Source organism: Pseudopipra pipra, chromosome 6, assembly GCF_036250125.1.
Source record: "Pseudopipra pipra isolate bDixPip1 chromosome 6, bDixPip1.hap1, whole genome shotgun sequence".
Lineage (NCBI taxonomy): Eukaryota > Metazoa > Chordata > Aves > Passeriformes > Pipridae > Pseudopipra > Pseudopipra pipra.
Window position 1 is genome coordinate 64,438,974 of NC_087554.1, and position 23,821 is coordinate 64,462,794.

Sequence of the window (23,821 nt, forward strand, 5' to 3'; positions counted from 1 at the left end):
AGCCTGGGCACCATAGATCAGAGGAACAGGCAGAGAGACAGAAAATAAAACAAATAAATAAATAAATAACTCAAATGAGCTGCCTGGTTCAAACCTTCATTACCAGGCAGGATACAAATCCTAGCGAGGCACTTTCCCCTCACAGGCAAACATGCCCTCAATAACTTAAAAAAAAAAAAATAAAAGGAAAGGAATGAAGAAAAGGCTGCCTTTTTGAGCTGGAACGACTCTGACTTTCCCCTGCACATCCCTCAGGCCATAAAATAATTTCCAGTGGGTTTCAATCAGGTCTGGGAAGCGGAACTCGCTTAAATCGTCTCGGCTTCAAGAGGCTTTTGAAGAGGTTGGTGGTTGGGAACTGTGCCAGGCTGGGAGGGTGAATTCCCACTTCCCACCTCGCCTGGTCCATCCTGGATCACTGCAGGGCACTGGGGCAGCCCCTGCCCACCCAGAGCCTCTCCCAGGAAACTGGGGGCAGGAAAAGGGGGAACGGCCTCGAGTCACAACAAGGGAGGGTCAGGTTGGACTCCAGGAGGGATTTCTCCATGGGAAGAGTGGCCAGGCCTTGGAAGGGGCTGCCCAGGCAGTGGTGGAGTGCCCAGCCCTGGAGGTGTTCAGGGAACAAGTAGAAATGGGACTTCATGGTTTAGTGGTTATGGTGGGATTCAGTCAAAGGCTGGACTTGATCTTGGAGGTCTTTCCCATCCTTGATGATTCTAAGGTGGTGGAGTCCCCTGAGACCTTCCTAAATGGTGTCACCCAACCTGATTTATCACTCCCTCCTCTTGTTTTCTGGGCTGCAAATCCGACCCCAAGAGTAACCAAAGGTCTCTCCTTCTCCAGAGCTGGGAGGAACCAACCCCTAAATTGAGGCCACGAGGTGACCATTGCTCTGGTCTTTATTCAGGGTTGGACTCTGATCCCTGTGGGTCCCTCCCAGCTCTGGGTGTTCTGTGGTTACTGTTGGTTTCTGTGGAATAGGTGGTTGTTGATAACATTCCCTGCTGGGAGAATTCAATCAAAAGTGGCCACAAAAAACAAGAGGAAACCAAGCAGAGGCATCAGGTTTTTCTATTTATTCCTGTTGCTGGAGCTGGGAGAGAGAGAGAGAGAGAGAGAGAGAAACTAATTATTGGCTTAGGCTGGGATGCAAATTGGAGAAACCAAAGTAGCAGGTGAAGCCTCTCCTCAAGGCCATGGTGGGATTCAGTCAAAGGCTGGACTTGATCTTGGAGGTCTCCTGAGACCCTCCTAAATGGTGTCACCCAATCTGATTTATCACTCCTTCATCTTGTTTTCTGGGCTGCAAATCCAACCCCAAGAGTAACCAGAGGTCTCTCCTTCTCCAGAGGAACCAACCCCTAAATTGAGGCCACGAGGTGACCATCGTTGTGGTCCTTATTCAGGGTTGGACTCTGATCCCTGTGGGTCCCTCCCAGCTCTGGGTGTTCTGTGGTTACTGTTGGTTTCTGTGGAATAGGTTGTTGATAACATTCCCTGCTGGGTGAATTCAATCAAAAGTGGCCACAAAAAACAAGAGGAAACCAAGGAGAGGCATCAGGTTTTTCTATTTATTCCTGTTGCTGGAGCTGGGAGAGAGAGAGAGAGAAACTAATTATTGGCTTAGGCTGGGATGCAAACTGGAGAAACCAAAGCAGCAGGTGAAGCCTCTCCTCAAGGCCATGGAGTGAAAATAAATTCACTTATTATTGTTTTCTCCTTAAAACCCCCACAATAAAGAGCAGGATACGATGCTCTCCACGGAGAGGTTTAAAACAAACAAACATTCCTTGCTGTCATTTCTCTTGATAGCAGGAGAAACCTTCCTTTGCCACTTTATTCCTTGAGACATGAATGTGCTTAGGCTCCCCAAAAATTCATTAAACATTAATACAGAGCCTGTTTTAACTTCAGCCCTTTTGCTTCCCAGAGATAATTGTTTAAGAGAATGAACCCAAGGCCCTCTGTGGTTGGTTTTTTTTCTGTGTGTTTTAAAAAAACAAAACAAAACAAAAAACTAACACTGGAATTGGGAAAGATGGGGATGAGGAGGGAAAAGTAAATTAAATCAAATTGCTGAAGCCTGGAGGAAGAGCTGATGCAAATGAATTAAACACATATAGGTTGTAAACAGCTCCAGTTTCCTCCCGAGCATCATTTCTCTCCGAAGATGCCCGAGATGAGCATCTTGGAAGTCACTATTTTATAAAAACAACAACAGCCAACAAAGAAAAACAAGCCCTTAGTTGTGTGCATTGTGGGTTTTATCATCCCTTTCCTTTCCCATTAAAGTTATTACCTGCAAAAGTGTAATTCTGAAACGAGCAGCCCGAGTTAATTTTCTCTTTCTGTCACTGGGTATCATCAGTTCCTGGATAGATGGAAATTCGGGGCTTTAAAGACTCTTTTGACCTTAAAGGCAGGGGAAACTTTCATTTAAAAGCTATTTATAAGGCTAAAGTATCTTATAAGTAAATAAAGCAGGGGAAGAAGAGAGAGGGGATTGAATACCAATCTGGGCTGAAAGTTGTTAAGGCAGAGCTGCCGTGGGGAGGTGAAACATTCCCTGGATTTGGAGCATTAAATGGAAGCAGCAAAGGAAACAGAGCAGGGAACAGTTATTACCAAGTGCAGACAAGTTTTGGGATGTTCAAACACTAAGTAGGTTTATCAGTCATGGGAGCAAATGACAGAAAACCAGCCACTAAATCTTCCAGAATGTTCCCATCCCGAAGCTCCCTGTGCTCTCCCTCACCCTCGGGAGCTCAGAGCAGGATGTGGGGGCAGGAGGAGCTTCATTCCTGCACTTTGAGCATCCTGAGGGGTTATTTTATAATTGTTTGATGGCTGGCTCAATTTGCCCTGGATTTAAAGATGTGTTTTGGTGCTGGCTGGGAGGGTAAAGGCAATAGGGCTGAGGAGGTCATGGATATGGAATTATTTGGCTGAAATGGGAAAAAAAAACCTGGAGAGCTTCTGTGTGAGGGTGGGAAAATGACTGGCAAATAGGAAATATTAGTGAATTTGATGGGTAATTTCCCTGATCTCCATTCCCTTGGGAAACTCTTAGTGCAGCAGGATAAGGTGGATTTGTTGTACAGTGAGGGCAGGTGGAGCCACTGTTGGGTTGTGTTGAAAGGACAAACATGAGGCTGGAAAGTCGTGGAATTTTCTTCCAAATTTATCCTCTTTTATATTTTGTATATTTTATTCTGTACCTGAACTCAAAAAACAGTCAGGCTGTGATGAAATTCTCTGCTGACAGCAAATTGGGGGATGTTATTGATAGAAAAGGGTGGGTTGTATCAAGGATTTGGGATTGGGTATGGAATTATCTTGGCTGAAATGGGAAAAAAAAACCTGGAGAGCTTCTGTGTGAGGGTGGGGAAATGACTGGCAAATAGGAAATCTCAGTAAATTTGATGGGTAATTTCCCTGATCTCCATTCCCTTGGGAAACTCTTAGTGCAGCAGGATAAGGTGGATTTGTTGTACAGTGAGGGCAGGTTGGGTTGTGTTGAAAGGACAAAGGTGAGGCTGGAAACTCGTGGGATTTTCTTCCAAATTCATCCTCTTTTGTATTTTGTATGTTTTACTCTGTACTTGAGCTCAAAGAACAGTCAGGCTGTGATGAAATTCTCTGATGACACCAAATTGGGGATATTATTGATAGGAAAAGGTGTTTGGTATTGAAAATTTAGGATTTCTGGGCTTTCATCTCCAGTTTACTGTGGCTGTGCTGCAGTTCCTGCACCAGTTAAAATTCTGGCTTCAAAACTCCTGCAAAGCCACTGTGACATTTCATCCACGAGGAGGAAAAGCCCAGCTGGGCTCCATGGGGTTTTCCAATGGGAGTTTTCAAATATTCTTGTCTTCACTGATCATTTTTTTTGGATAATTTTGAGTAGTGGACAATTGGATGCTGGATCTTGGATCATGACACAAGATAAAAGCTGATTATTGCCACGAGCTCCAAAGACAACTGGATGTTTGGAGCTTTGAGCAACATTGTCTTAATCTGACAGCCTCCAAAATTCACTTTAATTTCCTGTCCTCTGTGTTTAGCTCAACTCTTGTCTGAGCAAGATATGGAGAGCACAGTCCATGGGCAAGTTGGTTCCTAATTTCCAGGAGCTGAGGGCATGTGGTTACAGCTTCCATGATTTAGGGAATTAAATCTCCAGGAGTCTGAGTTAATTATACTTGTGATGGAGAGAACAACCAGTGGAGAACATGAGAATAAGATGCTCTTGGAGAGAGAATGCAGAGAAAGAAGAACTTCTGTGAAAAGGGCATGGCATGGACTCTCTGAGGGTTGTTCTCTCAGAGCTCACATTGGTTTCTCTATTTTTATATTTTATATCTTTAAAGCATCTCTTTTAATGTGGATACAAAGATTCCTGGGTCTTATTGGCACAGGGGGATTTCAGGATTTCTTCTTTCTCGTGGCTTATAAAGTGAGCTGAGTCTTTTAAAGAGCCACAACATCCTGTCCCTCCCTGTTTTGCATCCCATTGTGCATTCCAGGGGTGTTCCCAGCTCTAAAATCTGTGCTGACAGGAGCTGAGTGCCAACATTATTCTGTCCAGATTGCCCTTTTCCTCCTGCCATGATGAAGTTATCAGAAGGCAAATGAGAGGGGGAGGTTGGCTTTGTGCATACAATGGATGTGGATTATATTTTATTTAGTTTGCGTTTTGCTGGAATCAAAAGTCTGTCAGAGTTTGGAGCTGCAAATCTCAGTGATTGAAAATGAGGTTTAATTCCAGTTATGGGAAAACAGCCCATTCCAGTTATGGGAAAATGACCCATTCTGGGCTTACTGGAATGTCACAGCTGCCACCTGAAGGGATAAGAAAAGATGAATATGTGATTATATGTTTGTGATGATATATTTGTTGGAGCCTGAAGGCAGGGCTGGGGTGAGGGGTGGGGGGTGTCTGTGCCACTCCATCCATCCATCTCCTGCCACTGCAGGGTTTAGAGGATCACAGGATGTCCTGAGCTGGAAGGGACCCCCAGGGATAATCCAAGTCCAGCTCCTGGCCCTGCCCAGGACACCCCAACAATCCCCCCCTGTGCCCCAGAGGATCATCCAAACCCTCCTGGAGCTCTGGCAGCCTTGGGGCCGTGCCCACTGCCCTGGGCAGCCTGGGCAGTGCCAACCACCCTCGGGGGGAAGAACTTCAGTTACTCTTCAACTTAAATTGCACTTGATAGAAAGATTTGGATTCTCATTTGCTGTGGAGAGGAATCCCAGAGAACATCCAACAGCACGGAGAAGTTGTGGCTGCCCCATCCCTGGAAGTGTTTGAACAGGTTGGACGGGGCTTGGAGCAACCTGGGCTGGTGGAAGGTGTCCCTGCCCATGGCAGGGGGGGCAATGAGAGGGGCTTGAAGGTCCCTTCCAACCCAAACCATTGTATGGTTCTGTGTTGGCTCCAGAATCAACTTCACAGAATCCCAGGATATGCTGAGCTGGAAGGGATCCCCAAGGACCATCCAGTCCAAGCCCTGGCCCTGCCCAGGACACCCCAACAATCCCCCCTTGTCCTTCAGAGCGTTGTCCAAACCCTCCTGGAGCTCTCAGCCTTGGGGCCGTGCCCACAATTTCCACACTGAACACAGAATCACCTCCTCAGCTCCCTGCAGGGTCTTTGTTCCTTCTGCACCTCATCTCAGCCAAGCCAGAGAACCCCAGACTGGTTTGGGTTGGAAAGGACCTTCAGGACCATCTCATTCCCACCCCTTGCCATGGGGAGAGACACCTTCCACTAGCTCAGGTTGCTCCAAGTCCCATCCAAGCCAAGACAAGGCTTTTGTGTGTTTTTCTGTAATGAGCAGTGACAGGACCCAGGGAATGTCTGAAATTGTGTCAGGAGAGGTTTAGGTTGGATCTCAGGGAAAGGTTCTTCCCCCAGAGGGTGGTTGGCACTGCCCAGGCTCCCCAGGGCAGTGGGCACGACCCCAAGGCTGCCAGAGCTCCAGGAGGGTTTGGACAACGCTCCGAGGGACAGGGGGCGATTGTTGGGATGTTCTGGGCAGGGCTGGGGGTTGGATTTTGATCCTTGTGAGTCCCCTCCAGCTCGGGCCGTTCCATGTTTCTGTGATTCTCACCTTTTCCCTTCCACTCCATCCCATCTGTTGGAGCCTGTGGTTCCTCTGGGAGGTTTGGAGGGGCTGAGCCTCCTGGTCTCACGGCCAGGGACCTCTTCTGCCTCTCAAGCCATGACATCAGTGTCCTGGAGTGCTCAGTGTTGAGAAGCAGGACATGTCCAAGTGGGTTCCTGGTTTCCAGCTGCTGAGGGAACGTGGTCTCAGCTTCTGTTCTGCAGGGAAATAAACAGCAGGTCTGAAGGTTATTGGTGTTTGTGATGGAGACACAACCAGTGGGGATGAGTCAGGAATAACTGGAGAATAAAATGCTCTTGGAGAGAGTGGTAAAGAAGAACTCCTGGAAGGAGCATGGAATGGAGTCTCTAAAGATAAGAATCCCAGAATCACCCAGGCTGGAAAAGACCTCTGGGATCATCCAGTCCAACCTGTGGCAGGCTGTTCAAGCCTGGAGAAGAGGAGGCTCAGGGGAGACCTTCTCACTCTCTGCAACTCCCTGCCAGGAGGGGGGAGCCAGGGGGGGTTGGTCTCTTTTCCCAGGCAACTCTCAGCAAGACAAGAGGGCTGGGTCTGCAGCCGGGCCAGGGGAGGGGGAGGTTGGAGATTAGAAAGAATTTCTTTGCAGAGAGGGTGCTGAGCCATTGGAATGGGCTGCCCAGGGAAGGGGGGGATTCTCCGTCCCTGGAGGTGTTTAAGGACAGACTGGATGTGGCATCAGTGCCATGGGCTGGGAACCACGGCGGGGTTGGATCAAGGGTTGGACTGGATGATCTCGGAGGTCCCTTCCAACCCAGCTGATTCTGGGATTCTGTGATGTTCAAACCCTTGAATGAGAAACATTAAGCAATACTTCTGCAATTTGACACAGAGGGGTGGGGAGCTAAAAGTTCTTCTCTAAAGCGTTTAAAAAGCTGCATTAAAGCCTCTATAATGTGCATTTAATCCTCATTCCTGTCCCCCACAGACCCCCCGGCCGTGGAGCCCACGTTCCTGGAGATCCGGCAGGGCCAGGGCCGCAGTGTCACCATGAGCTGCCGGGTGCTGAGGGCTTATCCCACCCGGGTGCTGACCTACGAGTGGCGCCTGGGCACGAAGCTGCTGCGCACGGGGCAGTTCGACGTGCAGGACTCCACGGATTACACCGTGGGCAGCCTGGCCAGGGACACCTACGGCCTCTACAACTGCAACATCATCAACGAGGCGGGCGCCGGGCGCTGCAGCTTCCTCGTCACAGGTGGGTGCAGGGCAGGGAGGGGGTGGGGTGGTGGGATCTCAGGGGCACAGCATGTGCTGAGTTGGAAGGGACCCACAAGGATCATCCAGTTTGACCCCTGGCCCTGCCCAGGACACCCCAACAATCCCCCCCTGTGCCCCAGAGGATCATCCAAACCCTCCTGGAGCTCTGGCAGCCTTGGGGCCGTGCCCACTGCCCTGGGCAGCCTGGGCAGTGCCAACCACCCTCTGGGGGAAGAACTTCAGTTACTCTTCAACTCAAATGACACTTGATACAAAGATTTGGATTCTCATTTGCTGTGGAGAGGAATCCCAGAGAACATCCAACAGCACGGAGAAGTTGTGGCTGCCCCATCCCTGGAAGTGTTTGAACAGGTTGGACGGGGCTTGGAGCAACCTGGGCTGGTGGAAGGTGTCCCTGCCCATGGCAGGGGGGGCAATGAGAGGGGCTTGAAGGTCCCTTCCCACCCAAACCATCTGGGATTCCTCCTCCACCTGCCAAGGGGAGTGTTTTAGGAGCTCTCAATCCTGGCTTGGCTCCAGAATCAACTTCCCAGAATCCCAGAACCTGCTGAGCTGGAAGGGACCCCCAAGGACCATCCAGTGCAACCCTCAGCCCTGCCCAGGCCCATCCCCAAGAGTCCCTCCCTGTGCCCCAGAGGATCATCCAAACCCTCCTGGAGCTCTGGCAGCCTTGGGGCCGTGCCCACTGCCCTGGGCAGCCTGGGCAGTGCCAACCACCCTCGGGGGGAAGAACCTTTCCCTGAGATCCAACCTGACCCTGCCCTGGCACAGCTCCTGCCCTTCCCTGGGTGCTGTCCCTGGTCCCCCCCAGAGCAGAGCTCAGTCCCTGCCCCTCGTCTTCCCTTCCTGAGGGAGTTGGAACTGCACTGAGGTCTCCCCTCAGTCTCCTCTCCTCCAGCTGAACACACCAAGTGCCCTCAGTGTCCTCACACGGCTTCAAATCCAGGCCCTTCCCCATCTTTGTCTCCCTCCTTTGGATGCTCTCTAAGAGCTTTAAATCTTTCCTATACTGAGTACCTCTACTCCTTTTTCAGCTGAAGGATTGCCAGAAAGATCCTTCCAAGTAGAATCACAGCTTAAGACATCAAGTTTGGATTGTGGTCGGTAACAAAATGGGAGATTAAGCTCGTTTTCGGGGTTTCAGGATAAAAGTTTCTCTGTGCAGGATGTAAATCTCCCTTCTCTGCGGGATCTCTCAGCGTGGTTTTGAGGGAGGCTTGAGAGAGTCATCAGGCAGCAAAACTCCTGTATTTGAAGTTGGTAGTGAGGCTTGAATTCCGTGGAGCTCGGAGAGCAGGGTGGGCAGATCACAGGCTCCGACGGCTTCGAGCTCCTCGAGAACAGAGGGGTTGTTGGAGTTTGTTCCCTCTCTCAAAAAGCAAAAGGAACTTTGTGAAGTCAGAACACGAGATCAGAGTCCTGGGGGAGGATGTGCAGCCCTCCCCCCTCCCCAATCCATAATTAATGGATAATTAATGTGCTGGATGGAGACGAACTTTGGGTGGCTTTTATCTTCGGTGGCTCAGATCTGGATGGCAAAGGGGGAGGTTACACAGGCAAGGCTTGATTTTTCCTCTCAGCTCTTGTGGCTGGAGAACTGATGTGGCTGCCTGATCCTGCAGGACCCTGACCCTGCAGCAGATGTTGTGCCCAAGCTGAGATTCCCCTGGCTCCTGGAATAATAGCAGGTGTAGGTTCCCCCTTTCTCTAGGCTGGTTTTCCAGGCATTTTTTTAGAATCACTGGAGGATAAAAAGCATCCCTGTCGAGTGAAGCATCTCCTCCCAAGTTCTTCTCCTCACCACCTCTGACCTGTGGTGGGTCAGGAACCCCCTGTCCCTGTGCACCAGCTGGGAGAGGTGTCAGGGTGGGATCTCTTTGGAGCTCAGCAGGAGCAGCCTCTGGTGTCTCCAAGGCCAGGTTGGACAGAGCTTGGAGAAACCTGGTCTAGGAGAAGATGTCCTATGGCAGGGGATTGGGATGAGATGCTTTTGAAGGTCCCTTCCAACCCACACCAGTCTCTGTGTCAGAGCAACAGCCCTATTCCAGCTCCAAATCCCCCTGGCAGCAGCTTGGAAAGGAATGGTGGGAGAAGAAACCAAGAGACAAGAAATTTAGAGGAGGAGTTTCACAGAAGGAAAGATGTCCTGTGGCTGTTGGGATTTTATTCTTCTTTACCGGTTTGGCTCCGGTCACAATCAGATCTAATTTTGGGGGCAGCTCCTTGAACCCTGTCAGAGGAAAATGGACGTGACTTTTCCAGCTTCACTGCTCCCAGAATCCAGGGATTTGATGGAAGAGCTGCAGGGCACCTCCCAGGGATCCTGCTCTCAGGGTGGACCTTCCATACCCATCTGCCCCGGGAGCAAAGGAAACCACCTGGTTTAGCTCCTCAGGTGGGGCTTTTCCAGTAAAATCCAGGTCAGTAGGAAAAAATCGGAGGCTTTTTTCCTTTTTTTGGACTTATCTCAATCCCTGGAAGTGGCCAAGGCCAGGTTGGAGCAACCTGGGCCGGTGGGAGGTGTCCCTGCCCACGGCAGGGGGTGGAACCTTGAGGATTTGGGGTCCCTTCTGACCCAAATCGCTTGGGGATTTTAGGAATGGCGTTTCTTTGGCGGGAATTTTGTGGAGCCAATGGCACAGGGAACACTTCACCCCAAGGCCTGAGGGCTCTGCTGCTTCCAAATGTCACCAAAGTCCAAAAGTCTTTGGTACCTGGAGCCATTTTCACTTCCAACCGACTTCTCCACATCTTTGGAGTTTAATCCCAAAGGTGGCTTGGAAAGAAACCAAAGAAAGTCTTTTTTTTTTTTTTCTCAAATTCAATTTATTATCCATCACACTTTGGACCCAAAACTGTGGAAACTCGGTGAAAGGCAATTATTTTGAGAAGGCTGGGGTGGTGTGAGTGGCTGCTGTGATTTTTTTTAACCAAAGCCACGGGACTGAAAATTACGGCTAAAATGTAATTTATGAGCTTCTCATTTGGAGTTAATCCCACCCTGCTAATTTATCCTGAATTTATCCTGTGTTAAGGAACCTGGAAGTAGCACTTTGGTGCTTTTTCTCAGGCTTTAAAGGTTAAAGCCAATGTCTTTAGTAAATATATTCTTTGGAGTGGAACTGCTCTGAGAGCAGCAGCTCCACTCTGGTCCCAGCTCTCATCACAACAGATGAAGTCAAAGCACTGGGGAACCGAAAACGTGGAAGAAAAATGATGAAATGGTTAAAAAAGAGACTCAGATTTCACTGGGAATGAGAACAGAGCAAAGAAATTGGTCAGTTCTTCGACAGCTGCGCGGAGGGAAAAAAAAAACAAAACCAAATAAATAACTCCGAGGAAGGAATAATAAAAAGCCAAATAAATAACTCCGAGGCAGGAACCTGATGAGAGGAGAGAGCTTTTATTTTGGGTGGAATAATGGGTTGTTGAAACCCGTTTTTAGTTGGGTTTATTTCTAGTTTTTTCCCATGTAGCTGCGCTGGGGCTGCACAGAAACATTGGTATGCTGAGGGAAAGGGTTTCAGGGCAGTACTAAAAGCAGCCTGGATTGAAAGATTTATGCTGACCCCAGAGCTTGAAAAACCTCTTTTTTTTTTTTTTCTTTTACTGTATTTGTATTTTCAGCCAGATTTGAGAAGAACTGAAAGCACAAAAATAAATCACACGTGAAAAAGGGGGTTAATTTCTCCTGGCTGGGCCGACGTGAGGCAGATGTAACCTGCCACTGGCTTAAAAATAAATAAGAAGTGACAAGGCAAATTGTGTTTGTGGGAAAGCAAAGTGGAGTTCATGCTCCTCACAGCTTCACTCCCTCTGTATTTTATTCAGGGGGTGATGGCAGGGATCAGATCCGAGGAGCAGAAAAAGTACATTTCAGGCAGTGGCTCCTTAAAACCCTGGGAGCAAAATAGATCAAAATCGAGGCAGCAAATGGCAGGAGGGGCAGTGAGGGCTGGGAAAGCTCCCCGTGGGTGCAGGGAAGGTTTGGGTGCTGGAGAAGGAAGAACCAGGGAGGTTCTTCCAGAACAACACAGAACCAATATTCCAAAGGGTCCTCCCTCCGTGGTGGGATCAAAACTCAGCTGGTAAAATTAAATTCATCAGCTTCATGCCATTAGCAGCTTGTTTAGGACTAGTGGGTTAGGATTCATTGAAATTAAATTAAATATTACATATAGAGCCCTGCCCAAACAGCACCATCAGCTGTGGACAGACAGATTTCCTGCTGGAACTCCAGGAAGGAATCACACATGGATATGTGGATCCAGCCCTGATTAAACAGCTGCAAGAATTTAATGCTCATGAGACAAAATATTGTCTCTCTTACCTAAAAAAAGACCTCTTTGGGCCACAACTTTGGTGAGAAATTCAGCCCCAGAACAGCAAAGAACCAGGGAAGTTCTTCCAGAACAACAACACAGAACCAATATTCCAAAGGGTCTTTGCTCTGTGGTGGGATCAAAACTCAGCTGGTAAAATTAATTCCATCGACTGAAAGCCATTAGGAGCTTGTTTAGGACTAGTGGGTTAGGATTCATTGAAATTAAATAAATCAATTTAAATATTATATATAGAGCCCTGCCCAAACAGCACCATCAGCTGTGGACAGACAGATTTCCTGGTGGAACTCCAGGAAGGAATCACAAATGGATGTGTGGATCCAGCCCTGATTAAACAGCTGCAAGAATTTAATGCTCATGAAACAAAATATTGTCTCTCTTACCTAAAAAAAAAGACCTCTTTGGGCACAACTTTTGTCAGAAATCAGCCCCAGAACAGCAAAGAACCAGGGGAGTTCTTCCAGAACAACACAGAACCAATATTCCAAAGGGTCTTTGCTCCGTGGTGGGATCAAAACTCAGCTGGTAAAATTAATTCCATCAATTTAATGCCATTAGCAGCTTGTTTAGGACTAGTGGGTTAGGATTCATTGAAATTAAATAAATCAATTTAAATATTATATATAGCTCTGCCCAAACAGCACCATCAACTATGGACAGACAGATCTGCTGCTGGAACTCCAGGAAGGAATCATACAGGGATGTGGATCCAGCCCTGATTAAACAGCTGCAAGAATTTAATGTTCATGAAACAAAATACTGTCTCTCTTACCTAAAAAAAGACCTCTTTGGGCACAACTTTGGTGAGAAATTCAGCCCCAGGCAGCCCCAGAACAGCAAAGAACCAGGGAGGTTCTTCCTCCTCGGAGGTTCCTCCAGGATGGACCTGAGCCCTCCCTGCTTCTGGGGAGACCTTTTTCCTGGTGACTTCATCTTCCTCAAGGCAGGGAAGTTTGTTTTCCAGGTTGCCAGGGTGGAAAAGGTGGCTGGAGTGAGTGGAGTGAGCCCTGGGTTGGTGCCAGGAGGGCTGGAGCCACGGCAGGGCCGGGGGAACGTCGGCGACGGGACGAGGGCAAACGGCCTCGAGTCGCTCCAGGAGAGGTTTGGGTTGGATGTCAGGGGAAAATTCCTCATGGAAAGGGTTGTCAAGCGTTGGACCAGGCTGCCCAGGGAGGTGGTGGAGTCAGAATCCCTGGAATTGTCCAGAACCTGTGTGGGTGTGGCACTTGAGGCCGTGGTTTGGTGGTGCTGGACTTGAGGATCCCGAAGGTCTTTTCCAACCCCAACAATTCCAGGATTCTCTGTGTGCCTGAGGGGCCATTTAGGATTAAGATTCCCCAGAACTGAGGTTACTCGACAATATTTATCTTCCTGATAATATTTATCTTCAGTAGCTTATGACTCAGGCAAGTTGGAGCCACTTGCACTGAAATTTGCTGTTCTTGGACTGAATTTCTCACCAAAGTTGTGCCCAAAGAGGGTTTTTTTTGGGTGAGAGAGACAATATTTTGTTTCATGAGCATTAAATTCTTGCAGCTGTTTAATCAGGGCTGAATCCACATCCCTGTATGATTCCTTCCTGGAGTTCCAGCAGATCTGTCTGTCTATAGATGATGGTGCTGTTTGGGCAGAGCTATATATAATATTTAAATTAATTTATTTAATTTCAATTAATCCTAACCAACTGGTCCTAAACAAGCTTCTAATGGCATCAAGTTGATGGAATTAATTTTACCAGCTGAGTTTTGATCCCACCACGGAGCAAAGACCCTTTGGAATATTGGTTCTGTGTTGTTCTGGTTTTTGTGGAATATTTTCACCCTGGAATGTTGCATTAATTAACGAGCTCATCTTTAATTATTTACTTTGTCTTGCCTCACACTGTCAGTGCTTCTGGCCAAGAGCAAGATCAAGCCAATCAGCTGCTAATTATGCAGGTTATAATTGTTTGCTGCCAGTGTGATCACAGCTTTCCCTTTCTTTGGAGTTCTCTGGAGCTCTTTGGAGTTCTTTCTTTGGGCTTCTTTGGGGTTCTTTGGAGCTCTTTGGAGCTCTTTGGAGTTCTTTGGAGTTCTTTGGAGTTCTTTGGAGTTCTTTGGAGTTCTTTGGAGTTCTTTGGAGTTCTTTGGAGCTGGTGATTCAGAATTAAAGGCAGAGCAGAGCAACCCTGAGGATGTTCAAATACCCACCTGAGGGTCTCCCATCTCCTGCCTTCTGCCTCTCCTGCCTTGGGAAACTGGGATCTGAGGAGCTGGACACTGAATCCTCCCTTCTGTGTGATCCCAGGATCCATCCCTGGAAGGAACTGTGTGATTCCTGGAGGAATCATCCTCTTGGCAAACTTCTTCAGGAATTTCTGCCTCAGCTTTTGTTCTTTGCTCTTGGCACTGTCCATGGTCCCACCGTGGGCTTCAGCATCCAGCTGGAATTCTGACTGAATTCCCACTGGCACACCTTGTCCAGAGAGAAAAGAAGAGAAGGCTCCAGGGAGAGCTGAGAGCCCCTTCCAGGGCCTGAAGGAGCTCCAGGAGAGCTGGAGAGGGACTGGGGACAAGGCATGGAGGGACAGGACACAGGGAATGGCTTCCCACTGCCAGAGGGCAGGGAGAGATGGGAGATTGGGAAGGAATTGCTGGCTGGGAGGGTGGGGAGGCCCTGGCCCAGGTTGGGCAGAGAAGCTGTGGCTGCCCCTGGATCCCTGGAAGTGTCCAAGGCCAGGTTGGAGCAGCCTGGGCTGGTGGAAGGTGTCCCTGCCCATGGCAGAGGGTGGCACTGGATGGAATTTAATGCCCCTTCCAACCCAAAGCCCATTCTGGGTGTGTTCCAATTCATTTTTTGCTCATTTCTAAAAAAAACCTTCAACTCAGAAGTGAGGAAAACACACCTGGATATTCTCTGGAACACCAACTCATCCATCCATTCCCACTGGGACTCTTCTGTCCTCCCCCCCAAAAGGGCCCCTTTTGCCAACCGAGCCTGTGACCCTCCAACACCTACAAGTGGGGAGTAATAATTTGATTTTCTGCTCTAATTCCTTGTCTGGAGAGCCTTTTTACCCAGAATAGGGAATTTTCTTATCTGACAGCCTGTTCTTAGTGAATAAAACCTCTGCTGGGGGTCATGGCTTTGCTCCTTGGCTCTTCCTTGGAGACTTTGGAATCAAATTCTCTTGGCTTGGCCTTAGGAAGAGGTTCAACGTTGCCAAATTTTGTAGCTTCCCGAGAGGGGAGGTGGCAGAATTCCTGCTGTTTTCCCCTGAATCCTGCAGGATGGAGGATTATCCACCCAACCCCTGCAAATTCCCAAACCCTAAAGTCATTGTTTGCTTCCTAAAGGGAGGAATCTGCTCCAAATCTCACCAGGTCCGAGACCCAGGTGACAATAATTTCAGATGCTGAGGCTGTTCTCTCATTAAAACAGAATTTCCAGTTATATTTTTCAGTCTTAAAAAAGGGGATTTTTCCCTCTCTTCAACAAATACACAGAGACAGTGATTTCCTGGCTGTCCTGGCTCAATTAACCCAACAAAAAATAAAATCCAGGAAAGTGTTTTTCCTTTTGTCTCTTCCCGTTTATCTGTTATTTTTTTCTGGTTTCATCCCTTTTGGTTGGGATAAAAATGCCTGTGCTTCCATTGGTGGTGTGCCTTTAATTTTAAAAATCAGGGAAAAGAGTGAAATGTCAGTCACTGGGACAGATGTTGGTCCTTTCAGGAAGTTTCTGTGGGAAAGGTGAGTGCTGGAAATACAGATATTCTCTTTTTCTTAGGGTAAATCAAATATTCTGCCCGGTAGCCACACTTCTGTTTCTCTCCCATTTCCCTCAGTGGGAATTAAGAAATTATATTTGCTTTGTTGCTTTAAATATTTATCTTTTTGCTTTTAATCTGTGATATTTTTTTTTAGCTCCCAACAGTTTGCTCTGGGTGTTTTTGGCAGAATAAAAACCCTGATTTTAACTGAAGGCTGAAAGAAAACTGAGCCACTTTGGTGAATCCCAAATTTTGTCGTGCAGAAACAGCCCCGGAGGCCTTGAGGGCTTTGGGGGGTTTGAAATCAAAATCTTCCCCCATTTGTGCTTCTGAAATATCAAAATCTTCCCTGTTTGTGCTTCTCAAATATCCCAAATATCTCAGGATGTCTCCCCAGGGCCTTCTCACATCCATCCTCTGCCTCCTCTCTCTTCCATCAAATCCCCTCATGGGAGCCCTGGAGCAACAAGGGAGTGCCCCTTATAGAGCTTTTAATTTTTAATGTACAGATCTTCTTTTTCAGCATTAATATTCCTGGTTTTTTTAATCTCATCTTCTTTTCCCCCCTTGTTTTTTTCTCATTTTCTCCTCTTTATGCAGAGCCAGGGCCTGGCTTTGCAGCTGAGGGGCCCAGGGGCTGCTGTGAGGGTTTTTCCCAGTGTCCAGGAACATGAGGAAAACCCAGAGAGGGATAGAAATAGAGGAGATGAGAATCATGGAATTGTTCATGTGGGAAAAGACCTCTAAGATCAACTAGTCCAACCATTAATTTAATCTAATTAATCATCGCCATCATCAAGCTCCAGGCAATCCAAGCACTTCCCAACCACCTCTCCTTCCTTTCTCATCCCTTCTGAAGGGTTTATCCCCATCCTTTGCAGCATTCCAGTGGTGGAATCATGGAATACTTAAGGTCTGAGAAGCTCTTTTTAAGATCTTCAAGTCCAACCATCTCACGCCCACCATTAAACCACGTCCCCAGGTGCCACATCCCCATGACTTTTGAACACTTCCAGAGGGGTGATGACTCCACCCCTGCCCTGGGCAGCCCCTTCCAGTGCTGGACAATCATTTCAGTGAGGAAATTTTTCCCTAATTTCCAATCTAAAAATTGGACCAAGTCAAGGCCCATCAGGTCTTCATGATGGCACCTGTATCAGAGTTTTCCTGCTGCCAAATGTCTTCCAGCTCCTCCTGTTTGCTGCCCACACTAAATGGGCATCTAAATAATCTAAATAATAAAGAATCATAATCTAAATTCCTTTAGATTATTTCTTAGGCCCTTGATATCCTTTCCCTCCCATTTAAGCCAAATTTAGCCCTCAAATGATGGGAGAGACAGAAGGATTAAACCACGGCCCCAAGTGTCACATCCTTGTGACTTTTGAACACTTCCAGGGGTTTGGTGACTCCACCCCTGCCCTGGGCAGCCCCTTCCAGTGCTGGACAATCATTTCAGTGAGGAAATTTTTCCCTAATTTCCAATTTAAAAATTGGAGCACCTTGAGGCCCATCACTTTTTCATGGCAGAGTTTTCCTGCTGCCAAATGTCTTCCAGCTCCTCCCATTTGCTGCCCACACTAATTGTTCTCCTTTAGGTTATTTCTTAGGCCCTTGATATCCTTTCCCTCCCATTTAACCCAAATTTAGTCCTCAAATGATGGGAGAGACAGCAGGATGAGGAGGGGAGAGGAGCTGTGGAAGGTTCTCCTTTGTCTCCCTGGCCTGTCTCATGCTCTCCCTTCTCTCCTCTCTTCTCCACGACCCACACTGGTTTCAGAGCATGGAAAATACATCATATGAGGTCAAATAATATACAAATACACCAGCAATGTGCAGAAAAATCTCTTCTGAAATCCCAGCTCTCAGGTTCCTTGGATGCTCCTGTCCTTCTTTCTTCCACTGCAATTCCGGTCTCCAGTTGCTCCCTACCCCAAATCCTGTATTTTACCAGCTTTGAGTGTGAGACAAATTACTTCTTTTTCTAATCCTGTCATGAAGATGACTTGAAATACAAACAATTTTGCTTTTTAACACCCAATCCATCTCAGAGCATGTTTGCATTGTCTCAGGCCAACACAGGAATTCTCTGCTGGAATTTCTGGGGTTCTTTGGGCCTGGCTGCTGGTTCTGACCTGTGGAGCACTAACCTCTCTATATTGCTCTTAGATACTTCCCCTGCCTCCAGATCAGCCCTGATATTCTCCTGCACCCCCCAAGTCCTGGGGGCCCTGGCTGGCTGGGTGGTGGGCACTGCCATATTTTGCTTTAATGACCCATTTTTTGCTGGTTGGGTAGTGGACACTGCCATCTTTTGCTTTAATGACCTGTTTTCTGATGGTTATGCTTTCAAACTCTGCCAGCCCGAGGTTGAGCTCCCATTCCTTTTGCTGCTCTTCTTCTCCTGGAGAGTTTTATCCAGAGCCTTGCAGTGAATTTTCATCTCCTTGCTGCTGATTTTCGCTGCCACGGGGACGCCGAGTTTGGAAAATCGCTTCAAATCCAGGCAAAAGCGAGAACAGGCTGGGGTTTTTTTTCCCTTTTTGTCCTTTTTTTTTAACAACTCAATGCTGACAAGCCCAGCTGTCTTGTTTTCAGGGCTGTCAGTAAGTGCAGGGCCTGTTGACTTCGGTGGGATGTCGGAGTGCTCGGTGTCACGAGGAGGTGAATCCATCCAGCCGTGGCAGATGGTGCAGCTCCTCCTTCTGGGAAAACTGGAGGAACACTGGTTTGGAGATGCCACGTGGTGGTCTGTGCCCCTGGGGAGGTGGTGGAGCTGTGGGGATCTTGGCACTGCCCAAAGCTTGTGGAGTGCCCACCCCTGGAGGTGTCCAAGGAAGGACTGGATGTGGCACTCGGTGCTCTGGGCTGAGGGACGAGGTGGGGATGGGGCACAAATTGGACACAATGGTGGTGGAAGGCTTTTCCAACCTTAAAATTCCTGTGATTCCATGGAATCACGGCTGATTGTGTGGATTTGGATGTACCCCTGCCCCTCCAAGGCAGCGTCGGTGGCACAACACGCCCTGTCCTCGCTGTGTCAGCAGCTTCTACGAGCTTTTAAAACCTCTTTTAAAACCTCATTCTCCTCCCTGTCCATCCAAACCCAGACCCAAACGAGCAGGTTGAAGTCACCAGGATGTTAAACAAGTCCCTGTGGCTCAGCTGTCCCCAGCTCTGTCCTCATTTAGCAAGAAACCAAAGCAAGGCGCCAAATTCTGCTCTCCCCAAGCCCTGTATGAGACTGGGGGGATTTTCCATCTCCTCTCATCCCTATTTTCCTATTTCCTTTCAAACTGGAGCTCTTGGGGTGCAGATTCTTGGAGCTGCTCAGCTGAGGGATATTTTAGACTGACCAAAACTTGTTGTCACATTTGACAGCCACGTTGAGACGAGCTGGGAGTGAACTCCCCATTCTGTCTCACAGCAGGGGCTGAGCAGCCTGGAAATCTCTTGATCCCGACCCAATTCCTTATGGAATCACGCCAAAAAGGAGACAAACTCATTTAAACAATCTAAATTAAATGTTTTTCTTTTTTTTTTTTCTTCAAACAATAAAAAAACAAAGTTGTAAAGCTCCTTGGTGCTGCTGAAGGTTTTTTTCCCCCTATTTTTTTACCCCAGTATAAAAAAAGTCATGTAGGACAATTCCAAGCTTTGTAATATTATAATATATGTAATATCTATATTACTATATATTATATTATATATATATTATATAATATATAATATTTATTATATTATATATTGTATATAATATATAGTATAAGACATATTTTATATATAATATATAATATATAACAATATATATTATACTATATTATATATAGTATATAATATATATTATATTATATATTTTATATATTATATAATATATTATATATATTATATATTATATAATTATAATTATATATATTATATATATTATATATATTATATATATTATAGAGCTTGGAATTGTCTTACGTGTTTTTTTTTAATACTGGGGTAAAAAAAGGGCAAAAAAGCAGCACCAAGCATATTATATATATATATTATATTATGTATATTGTATATTTTTATATATTATAATAGTCTAATATTACAATATTTTCATTTATAATATTATAATTATAATATTAAATAGTATGTAACATTATATTCTATAATATATAATATTATATAGAATATATAATATATATAATATATAATAATCAAAAATTATAACTAATCAGATATTATAATCAATCAAATATTATAATCAAATATTATTATCCATCAAATATTTTAATCAAATATTATAATCAATCAAACTATGAGATTCTCTCAACAGAGAATTTTTTTGACCCTGAGGAATTACTGACAAAACACCTTCAGACCTTCACGTGTCCCAGTAGAGACAAGTCATAAAACATAATTCATGGACTGTTAATAAGATTATTTTCTGACCAGAGAAAAGGTTTATGGTGTTTCCTAAACATCTTTAGTGTATTTTTTTGCAGTTTAAAAGCTGCATTTCTGTAGGATTTCGCAGCAGGGTTGGCTGGAGGAGCAGGGGGTGTTTTTCAAGGTACCAAAAATGACCCTCTTCAGGGTCTGGGTGACTCCAACCCAGTTTTACAACACTTGAAAGGGGAACAGCACAGAGGGACACAGAAACACAGCGAGAGAGAGAGATAACGGGGGGGAAAGGGGGAAAGGGAGTGAGCTGGAGATTCAGAACCTAAAATCCTGTGGGAAACCAACTTGGGATAAGGGATTTTTCTTGAATCACGGAATCCCAGGATGGTTTGGGTGGGAAGGGACCTCAAAGCCCATCCAGTGCCACCCCAGACACCTCCCACCAGCCCAGGTTGCTCCAGCCTGGCCTTGGACACTTCCAGGGATCCAGGGGCAGCCACAGCTTCTCTGGGCAGCCTGTGCCAGGGCCTCCTCACCCTCCCAGCCAGGAATTCCTTCCCAATATCCCACCTAAATCTCCTCTCTTCCATCTTACAGCCATTCTCCCTGTGTCCTGTCCCTCCATCCCTTGTCCCCAGTCCCTCTCCAGCTCTCCCTGGAGTCTTCTCTTCTCCAGGTGAACCCCCCCAGCTCTCCCAGCCTGGCTCCACCCTTGGTGCATCTCCATGGCCTCTGGACTTGCTCCCAGGGCTGGATCCATCTCTGCTTTGGTGAGTTTGAGCCTTGAGAACCTCTCTGGAGCTCAGTCTCCTTCAGCCCCCCCAGCTTTAAATATGAATGAGGGCTTATAGAGCCAGTGATTTGAGTTACTGCTGGAATGGATTTATTTCCTTCTGAAGACACCCATCCAAGCTTCCATATAAATCCTGGCTGTCCATGGCAGTGTTTCTCTAAGGAAGATTTGATTACAAGCTGGCTATAAGTTATTAGCTCTGAGTTATGAGCTTTCCAGTAAGTCTAAATGAATGTTACAGGCTATAAACCGACTGTATAAATTCCAGTCTCTCTTGTAAAGCTTAATGGGGGTTGCAGCAACATTTCCATCTTTCCCAAGGACAGCAGAGAATTTCCTGCTGTGTCACTGATCACAATAATCCTGGATCCTGGTTTTATGTCTCCGGTCAAACTGGCATGGGGGGGGTTTATTTCCCACACCCTCCCTGGTGTCTTTGGGCTGACACTTGAAGGGCTTTCCTGGGGACCTCAGGGCAGTGGTTTTTTTCATGGGGAAATGAATTGTGGAGCTGGAGATGGGTATGGAACACCTCTTCCTCCAGGAAGAGCAGGACATGTCCTCTTGAGGTCTGGATTGGTTTGGAAGAGAAGAAGTGTCGTCTTCAGGTTTCGTTTGGTTTGTTTTGGTTTGAAAGAGCAGCACATGTCCTCTTCAGGTTTGGTTTGGAAGAGCAGAAATGGCCTCTTCAGGTTTGGTTTGGTTTGGTTTGGAAGAGCAGCAAGTGACCTCTTGAGGTCTGGTTTGGTTTGGTTTGATTTGGTTTGTTTTATTTGGAAGAGCAGCATATGTTCTCCTGATGTCTGTTTTGGTTTGGTTTGGAAGAGCAGCACATGTCCTCTTCAGGTTTGGTTTGGTTTGGAAGAGCAGAAATGGCCTCTTCTGGTTTGGTTTGGTTTGGTTTGGTTTGGAGGAGCAGAAATGTCCTCTTCAAGTTTGGTTTGGTTTGGTTTGGTAGAGCAGCAAGTGGCCTCTTGAGGTCTGGTTTGATTTGGAAGACCAGGACATGTCCTCCTGAGGTCTGGTTTGGTTTGGAAGAGCAGAAGTGTCCTCTTGAGGTTTGGTTTGGTTTGGAAGAGCAGTACGTGGCCTCTCCAGGTTTGGAAGAGTAGAAATGGCCTCTTCAGGTTTGGTTTGGTTTGGTTTGGAAGAGCAGAAGTGTCTTCTTCAGGTTTGGTTTGGTTTGGTAGAGCAGCAAGTGGCCTCTTGAGTTCTGGTTTAGTTTGGTTTGGAAGAGCAGGACATGGCCTCTTGAAGTCTGGTTTGATTTGGTTTGGTTTGGTTTGGAAGAGCAGAAATGGCCTCTTCAGGTTTGGTTTGGTTTGGAAGAGCAGAAGTGTCCTCTTCAGGTTTGTTTTATTTGGAAGCGCAGCACATGTCCTCTTCAGGTTTGGTTTGGTTTGGAAAAGCAGAAATGGCCTCTTGAGGTCTGGTTTGGTTTGGAAGAGCAGAAATGTCCTCTTCAGGTTTGGTTTGGTTTGGTTTGGTTTGGTTTGGAAGAGCAGCACGTGGCCTCTTCAGGTTTGGTTTGGTTTGGTTTGGTTTGGTTTGGTTTGGTTTGGTTTGGTTTGGTTTGGTTTGGTTTGGTTTGGTTTGGTTTGGTTTGGTTTGGTTTGGTTTGGTTTGGTTTGGTTTGGTTTGGTTTGGTTTGGTTTGGTTTGGTTTGGTTTGGTTTGGTTTGGTTTGGTTTGGTTTGGTTTGGTTGAGCAGAAATGGCCTCTTCAGGTTTGGTTTGGCTTGGGTTTTGTCTCTTGCTCCTATGTTTGCTCCTCCTGAGCAGGACGCATCTGTGCTCCACACCCCTGTCTCCCCTGGCTTGGGGAGCAGCATTTCTCCACAGTCCAACTGCAGCTTTCCCAGGGCAGCAGGAGCTCTGCTGGATTTGCAGAACTTAGAGATGAGAAGTTAGTCTCAAACTCAATTCATGGAATCCCAAACTAGTTTGGATGGGAAGGGACCTCAAAGCCCCCCCCAGTGCCACCCCTGCCATGGGCAGGGACACCTCCCACTGTCCCAGGTTGCTCCAACCTGGCCTTGGACACTTCCAGGGATCCAGGGGCAGCCACAGCTCCTCTGGGCAACCTGGGCCAGGGCCTCCCCACCCTCCTTCCCAATATCCCACCCAAATCTCCCCTTGTCCAGTGGGAAGCCTTTCCCCCTTCTTCTGTCTCTCCACCCCTCACAAATAGTCTCCTTAACTGGTCATTGCTTCCCTTAATTCAAAAACACATGGAAAAATATCAGAATAATTCATTTATCTCCCTGCTTGTTCAACTGGGGATGGCCATGGATGGCTGGGAATTCTGGGGAGTGGGAAAAATAGTCAAAGCCCAAATGTCCTCCCTCGTGTGGCCTTTCAAATTCCTACTGAAGCATCACTACCATTAAAAAATACATTTTCCATTCAGCTGCCAGGCACAGTGGGAACTTGGGTTTAATTAAAGACTTTGGAGATGATAACAGAGCCCAGAGCATCTCCTCCAAGTGTACAACAGGAAGAACCATTTCCAAGACCTGCAGAGCATCGGGGTTGTTTGTTTTCCTGCTGAATTCCCTCCTGTTTTCTGGAGGATGGGGATGAAGAGGAGCTTTACCAGCCCCTTCAGCAGCAGATTTCTGCCCTGCACCACCTGGGGCAGCTTAAACCACGTGTGGACAAATAGAAAAGGCAGTTCCTGCTGCATTAACAGGTTTTTTTGACCAACTCCTGGCCCAACGCCCGGGGAAAGGAGCAGAGCCTGATGCAGGGACCACCTTCTGGGCATTTTAACTCCAGAGTTTGGAAATGTGGGTTATTCCCAGGTCACCAGTGAAGCAGGCAGTGCCAAAAGTGACCTCTGAGCAAAGGTGATGAGGTGTGATTGCTGGATCCCAGCCCTGCTTTTCCTGTCAGCTGGTGAGGAGAGAAAAATGAAGTTAATTAATTCCATTCTGAGGTTGAAGTGGAGCTGATCTGAGGAGTGGAGGGAGAGGTTATCTGAGATTCTCGCTCTGCTTCACACTTGTTAATTTTTAGTGCAAATCTGCCCCTGGGGGAGCAGGAAAATAAAGTCAGTTCACCCAAAAAAGACCGTGGTGGGTTTGAGCATGGAATCTCAGAAAGGTTTGGGTTGGAAGGGACCTTAAAGCTCATCTTATTCCACCCCCTGCCATGGGCAGGGACACCTCCCACTAGCCCAGGTTG

General features: G+C 47.0%; 1 protein-coding gene and 1 long non-coding RNA gene across 2 annotated transcripts in view; one reads left to right on the top strand and one right to left on the bottom strand.

The window, feature by feature from the left end:
• Positions 1 to 23,821, top strand: part of MDGA2 (MAM domain containing glycosylphosphatidylinositol anchor 2) — a gene marked incomplete at its 5' end in the record, with an annotated part of 311,527 nt that overhangs the window by 229,526 nt on the left and 58,180 nt on the right. Inside the window, 1 exon segment of the mRNA XM_064660078.1 lies at positions 7,078 to 7,347. Coding sequence (XP_064516148.1) covers positions 7,078 to 7,347 — 270 coding nt within the window.
• LOC135416513 (uncharacterized) lies at positions 4,651 to 6,325 on the bottom strand. The gene is made up of 2 exons (XR_010431610.1): positions 6,117 to 6,325; positions 4,651 to 4,842 (listed from the first exon to the last, which is right to left on the bottom strand). It is a non-coding gene; the product is annotated as an uncharacterized LOC135416513 (long non-coding RNA).